Source organism: Carassius gibelio, chromosome A15 (genome assembly GCF_023724105.1).
Source record: "Carassius gibelio isolate Cgi1373 ecotype wild population from Czech Republic chromosome A15, carGib1.2-hapl.c, whole genome shotgun sequence".
Taxonomy (NCBI): Eukaryota; Metazoa; Chordata; class Actinopteri; order Cypriniformes; family Cyprinidae; genus Carassius; species Carassius gibelio.
In genome coordinates, this window is record NC_068385.1 from 10,013,578 (window position 1) to 10,020,630 (window position 7,053).

Genomic DNA, 7,053 nt, shown 5'->3' on the forward strand with positions numbered 1-7,053 from the left:
AAAAAAAAAAAAAAAAACATTTGACCACAAAAACTTTATATGTACTAAATGAGTTCTCAGTATCTCTGCACACCACAAAGACCAATGAATAAATACATACTACAGACAATAATAATATAAATTCTTTTTAATATCATTATCAGGTCATGAGGCATAATTATGAAACAAATATTACACTGCATCCAAGCCCAATTAACACAGTATTAAGGAAAAGAGGAAGAAAACATCTGACAACAGTTCATAATTAAGACTCATATGACGGAGGCTCAAAACATGTGCTAAAACATCTCCAACATGACATGATATTTAACGCCCTAGACCCTGTACGGAAATTCAGCTGAATTAAATTAAAGTTTGTTACATCATTGCTGTAAACCTGGTATTACCACATTGTTAGAATTCAGTCCTTTCAGATCTATAAAAAGTCCTGAGAAAAGTGGCTTATGAGAAACAATGGGTCAGCTGCAGACCGCTAATACCATAAACTCAGGGTGATTCGTCATGAGGCAGCTTGATGTTGTACAAATAAAAAACAACCTGCAGCAAATACATCAAGGGTGGAAACGTCTGCTAAAGAAATGTAAACATGTTAACATGCTATTGATACGGGTTATTTAAAGGAGTGCTGAGGTCGGTCAAATTTGTAAAAAAATTAAAAAAAGAAGATGGGTAAACATATTTATGAGACACTTCCAATTTTTAATAGACATAGGGCAGAAACATCGAATGACAATAATACGTTGCTATTTATTAGTGTAGGAAACACCTCTGGATGGGATGTCCTGGGTGCAGATGTGAAAAAAAGAGCAAATCTACTGGAGTGAAACATGAAGAGAGAGAGAGAGAGAGCGGCCCAACATGCCGCAGAGATCCTTACCAATGCTAGGACAAAGCCAAACAGCTGCAACACCTAAAAATACAAAAAAGTAACAAAATATTGTTATTTTATATTGTAAATATAAAATATCAAATCAAATATATATATATATATATATAGTATGGTCAGTAAAATATATAGAGTACAGTGTCAACATGTACCAATGTAGCATGTAAGGGAAGCATCAGTTGAGCTGTACTCACAGTTTCAGCTGCAGTGTCTCATTCGTCTGCGGCAGACATCCCTTTCACTGGATCCTTCACTCTCATCTATAGTAGAAAAAAAGAATTTCAGACATGTTAATATTGGATTATAAATACTGGAATATTTCATTATGCATGCCGATTTTACATTTACTATTAAAAACTTAAAACTGTTCTTCAAAATGAATATTACTTTTCATACTGTACATTATAATACTGCCTAAATTAACTTCCTGCACTCATATTGACCGATTTTAGTAGGGGTGCGTGATAAATATCGGCTGATAATTCATGTCATCAATAAAAAGGTATGCCTTCTTTCTTTGCATGAACATCTGGGCGGCGCTATGCAAATCTTCCCACATAGTGATTATAGATATGTGTGGGCCGTGCTAAAACGAGGCGTTTTTGAGGGGTGTAGACGAGTCTTAACTTTTCTAAAGAATATCTCTTTGGGTTTGAGACTTTAGTGTTTGCAACTTCACAGATCTTCTTTATGCACCAAATTTTGTAACACTTTAAAGAGAAAGGAAAAACTGAAAATCACATCATATGAGCACTTTAAAAAAAAAATAAAAAAAAAGAGTTGAACTCACATTATCAAGTTCTTTCTGTGTCTCTTCCTCCATGCGGCGGATGTCCTCCATGGTCAGATCGATCCATCGGTCTAACCAGCAGAAGAGCTGCCTGTGGAAGTTGGTGAACAGGCGCTTCTCTTGCTGAAGTAATAGCAAACAAACTTCACAGTCACTGTGTTAAAAATAGACTAACACACACAAACACCAAGCCCTCTAATAAACTGAGCTAACACAAACTGTTTATCTTTCTAAACCACACCTCTATGAGGTTTTAATGGACATTCTGTTGATGTAAAAAAGTGAGTCAAACTGAACACAGCATGAGGTAATTTATAGTTTTATACCTTGTGAATGAAATTCTCCACTTTATTCTGCAGGCCAAACCACTTGAACTTGACTGTGACTAGTTTATAGGCACACATATGAGGACAGTCGGTCTTCTGAGGAAGTTCTTTCTGCAACACACAGGAACAAACGCGATCTATTCCTCTGCATAAATGCTGGAGATATTTATCTAAAAGCAATTCAGGAAACCATGCACACCTTCCAGTCAGGTCCTAATGGCCCTCTACTAGTCTTCTGTGATTTAAATGTGGCTGGATCCTCATCTGGTTTGTAGTCCTGTGAAGGAAATCTAAATGTCAGCACGTCTCAAAGTCTGATCATGCATCTAAAGTAAAAACTCAGTTTTCCTTACCTTAGTGTCCACCTGAGACCTGTCAGCAATGTCGATGTGCACCACCTCAACCTTCTTCCACTGTTCGGGGTCAAGCTTATGGACCTTTAAAAAGGTTCGTTTACATGATTCTTACAGCTTTTTGCAATTCAGTAGTGATTTCTTGCTCACTGTGGTGCTGTGTCATTAAATTATTATTTGCATGTATCTGCATAACGTCGGTTGTCTACTCACATTGTCCTGATCACCGAGGTCAGGCTTGTGCCACGTCTCAATCATGATTAGAAAATTGTCCTTCATGTACTCATTCTATGAAAACACATTTGATACACAGACACACTACTGTTCAAAAGTCTGGGGTCTGAAAGATATTTTTCAAAGAAATCATTACTTTTATTCAGTAGGAATGCATTAAATTGATCAAACGCCAAAGTAAAAAACATTTAGTATCTTATAAAGGATTTTTATTTAAATTAATGCTTTTTTTGGGGGGAAATTTCTCTCCAAAGAACTGATTTGTAATTACACACAGGTGTGTCATACACTCACCGTAAGAACTGGAGTGAAGCATTGATGATGTAGAGAGCACATAAAAAAAAAGAAAAAGAAAAACACAATTGTGAATTCCATCATTCCTATGAGTTCTGTGTTTAATAGATCAGTCGCATATGAATGTACAATTGTTGTAGATTGTGGCTGATACCTGTCCGACAGTAAGGATAAGCATTCCAGGCCTTCTCATGGATACTCAGAGCAGATGAAGGGGCCAGTAACCGTACAAAAGTTGGCACTTTACTGCATAAGACAGAGAGATTGAGACTCACAGAGACAAACTGTGAAATACAGACTATGAATAATTTTTCTGCTTCTCGACACCGCATGAGATGACACTTACAAAAACATGTTAATACCATGGTACTACGATATAGACCACAGCACCTTATAGCTAATATTATGATTCTTACCTCTGCAAGTGGTAGATCTTGTGTGTGTACTGTCCTTTCTCTCCATCTTCCTTCTCGTAGGGCTCGTTTTTCAGGACCTCCACCCCTTCTCCACCGCCCGTCTCATTCTTACTGGCCTCCGCTACGGAGTACAGCTGGCCCACCTGGTACTGCAGATGAGAGAATCATTTTAACTTCACTTGATCATATGCAAGTTACAGGATAACACGTCTTAATGACAAACAAAAATACTTTGAAAGTGGGTGTATTCTGCCAAGTTGTGCATTTGCATGGCATGGCTGTGTATGGTGCTGAGAGCTGATTCGACATCTGCATAGACAAATAGTCATATACAGGCCGGTGTGCCATATACAAACAGACACAATTATAGAGGAAGTGTTCAAAGCCTATAAACTGATGACAGAAAAGAGGAAAACTGCTTCTAGCAAATTTTTGTGCATCTCTAGTTCTCCAACTCTGACATTGATATGCCCAACACTATAAAGAGTACGACTAGAAAAATATTTTAATAGTTTGAGACTTCAGATACAAATTTGAAACATTTTATACAAATTCTAGCTGCGAAAATCAACCGATAATTTTAAATGTTATGACATAAAATTTATAAAATGTTAAAAACAAAATAATAATTCAATACCATTTTTACATAAATATAAACCACTGCATACTGAATTAATGAAGACATTCAAATGATAATGTACAGTATGAAAAAGGGAAAAGTGCTGGCTAATTCGAAAAACATTTTTTTACGTAATGATTAATAATTAATAAATAGCAGATATTAAAATGTACACTATTTGGGTAGATGAAGGCATTAGATGATGGCAATGGCAAGGTAAATATAAAAACAGACAAACTATGCATGTACAATTAAATATCCAACACCGATTATAAAGATGAAAAGAAATTCAAATATCGGCCGATAACCGATATTAAGCTACTAAAATACTGTGCAGTCAAAAGCTTAATTTCATTTTTTGTAATTACATTTCCATACAGAAATGAGTCATGCAGCTCCCAGCAGCCCCTGCCCTCTGGCAGCATCTACACTCGGTATGTCTAAAAACCACAATGTAACACCTATAGGTGCTTCCTGTTTCAGCTGGTTGGTTACTAGTTCAATTGTCCATCAGTCTGTATTAAATGGTCTTTTGTGCAGGTGAAAAGGAAGGAATGCAACTACACATGTCAAACCTTTACTGACATTTAGCCAAGAACAACTGACTTTTTAACAATGATTTCTTATTCAAACATGCAGGGTAAAACACACCAGACTACATCTACAAAAACTGCAACAGGGAGGGCAAGAAATTAAAGGGACAAAACAAATTCAGCTTTTGAACTAGTAATCTGAAGCAAAGATGGTACACTTGATCAAGTCTGATGAGCTCGGTCTCAGGTTACAATTAATTACAGCCTGTCCCTGTCTACCATATACAGGCCTGTACTTAACTAGGCCACGTTCTCACAAACCTCAGACTGTTTCAATTCATCATGTCAACATCTAAACTGCCCGGCCCATCAGTAGAAACTGGGCGGAGACTGGAAAACTGGAATAACAGAAGAATTAGGCCAACAATACATGCATGAGCCTCAACACGGACTTTTCAAGTTGTATCTAGACTAAAATAGAACGTTTTCATAAATATAAAGGATGAAGAAGAACCTGTAAGAACTGTAAGAAGAATATGACACTTACCTCTTCAACAGAAATGGGCAAGACGATTCGACTGAAAGACAAAAGAGAAAAGACATTGTGACCTTTGAACTCTTTTCATCTTCACATCTTCAAAGTAGTCCATGTGACATCAGAGGCTCAGTTAGAATTTGTTGAAGCATCAAAAATACATTTTGGTCCAAAAATAACAAAAATTATGACTTTATTCAGCATTGTCTTCATTGCCTTTCTGGAAATGGACAGTAGACCGTACACACAGTTTCAATCGAGGGACAGAAAGCTCTCGGACTAAATCTAAAATATCTTAAACTGTGTTCCGAAGATGAACGGAGGTCTCATGGGTTTGGACAATATGAGGGTGAGTCATTAATGACATAATTCTCATTTTGGGATAAACAACAGAGTACTTTAATTACTAAAAACGGGAGTTGTTTTATTCTGTAACCTGACCTGTCTTTTTACAATCATGAAATGGCAATGTTCTGATAATATTGTTTACTTCACAGATTTTTCTCAAATTAGAATAAGATACTATATATATATATATATATATATATATAGGTAAACAATAAGTTAACACAATGGCAGATTTCTGCATGCTGAAATAAATTAAACCAACAGAAAATGTGTTTACAACCAAACGCCACAAAATAAAAAAAGATCAACGGGGTTGAACAAAAGGCATACAAACGTTAATCTTTTAAAACCAGGATTATTTCTCACATTTTAACCCCCCGTGATATTTTCAAATCTGACCGGATAATTCTCAGTTTTTCCATGACGTTGAAATCTTGTCGAATTAAAAGTTATTTATCACCATATTCATTTAAAATCAAGTTTTAATAAAAGCCATTATGGCAGTAATGACGTTAAATGTGATATTTAACAGCTCCGGTAGAACTCAGCTTTCTTGCTATATAAATATTAATGTCATGAATCATGATATATTTAGAGTATTTAATCACTGAATATGTATATACTACAGCACATTTAAGTGCACAATGACGTGCACAGCGGTGCATTATGACGCGTGACCGGCGGAAGGGTAGCATGTGACCATCACATTATAGTTACCTGCAGTTTGTCAGTTCAAAAAAAGGTACGCTTTGTCCCTCTCACTTTGTAAAACAAATAAACCGAGGACTCATCACAGAAATATAATTAATATAATCAGACAATAGATCAAATTTAGATTATTTGATATCATATAACCTAATTAACACACCAAGTGAAAAAAGCATCCATAGTTAATTACTCAAAAATCAACATGAGTCCACTTCATTAGGCATCAGCCGATGAAAGTTACCAAACACGCGCCTTCAAGTTCAAGTTCAAGTTCAAAACTTCAGCTCAGTTAAATCATTCTGAAACACTTACAATTCCTTTATCAACATGTTCTCTCCTTCTGCTCCGCGTGCCCAACATTCACACTAGCCTAAAGAGAGTTGGTCCTTCGGTCCACCCCACCGTGACTCGTTTCGGTTCAAGTTCCTGGATTTCTAATTTCTTTAAATTCATTTCCTGAAAAATGTCGACAGGAGCGCCGCGTCGTCACGGCAACCACACCCACTGGAGCAGGAGCCAATCTGATTGGTCAAGAGCCGCACATAGAACTTTGCGCCACACCCGGCCAGATATTTAACGCGCTCAAACGACACAGACAATGGCTTTACAGAACTGTGACTCTGCGTCCACATGGGTGTAAGGTAGATGTTCTTGTTCCGCTGGTTTTAGCTTTAGGGTACGACTACAGCAGGAGGGCGTAAAGGTGTTTTTGCATGTCTTGTCCCAGACCTGACTTTCCAGTCAGAATGACTATCGTTAGATAACTAGTCTTTCGCTAGTCCACGTGAATTTCTGTTCAGCACGTGCGTGTCTTGGAATGCAGTTCTACTCATCTTCTGTTATTATTAGTCTTAATATAGAGGATACAATTTTAAACTTGCAATTTATAAACATGGAAATCTTATTAGTATTCAGTTCCTGAGATAAAAACTGGGAGTCTCTGACAATTTCTGGGAGCTTCTTTATTTTGAGTCTCTCTTGAGCTCTCAGTTTGAAATAATACATCCTGTT

At 36.7% G+C, this 7,053-nt stretch overlaps 1 protein-coding gene across 1 annotated transcript; it reads right to left on the reverse strand.

Moving 5' to 3' along the window:
* Positions 1–112: 112 nt before the first annotated feature.
* Positions 113–6,515, reverse strand: LOC128029158 (phosphatidylinositol transfer protein alpha isoform). Its single transcript, XM_052616748.1, has 12 exons — positions 6,355–6,515; positions 4,999–5,029; positions 3,300–3,448; positions 3,038–3,129; positions 2,884–2,891; positions 2,569–2,643; positions 2,356–2,439; positions 2,202–2,279; positions 2,003–2,113; positions 1,677–1,799; positions 1,081–1,146; positions 113–910 (listed from the first exon to the last, which is right to left on the reverse strand). The coding sequence occupies exons 1-11, from the start codon at positions 6,369–6,371 to the stop codon at positions 1,099–1,101; spliced, it is 816 nt and encodes a 271-aa protein (XP_052472708.1). The 5' UTR covers positions 6,372–6,515; the 3' UTR covers positions 113–910; positions 1,081–1,098.
* Positions 6,516–7,053: the final 538 nt, after the last annotated feature.

What these genes read in the sequence shown, in the direction of transcription:
- LOC128029158 (XM_052616748.1), bottom strand. An exon ending in GGTCTCAGGTGGACACTAAG is followed by an intron (nt 2,280 to 2,355) that starts GTAAGGAAAACT and finishes TTTCCTTCACAG; the next exon opens with GACTACAAACCAGATGAGGA. An exon ending in TGGAGAATTTCATTCACAAG is followed by an intron (nt 1,800 to 2,002) that starts GTATAAAACTAT and finishes CTATTACTTCAG; the next exon opens with CAAGAGAAGCGCCTGTTCAC.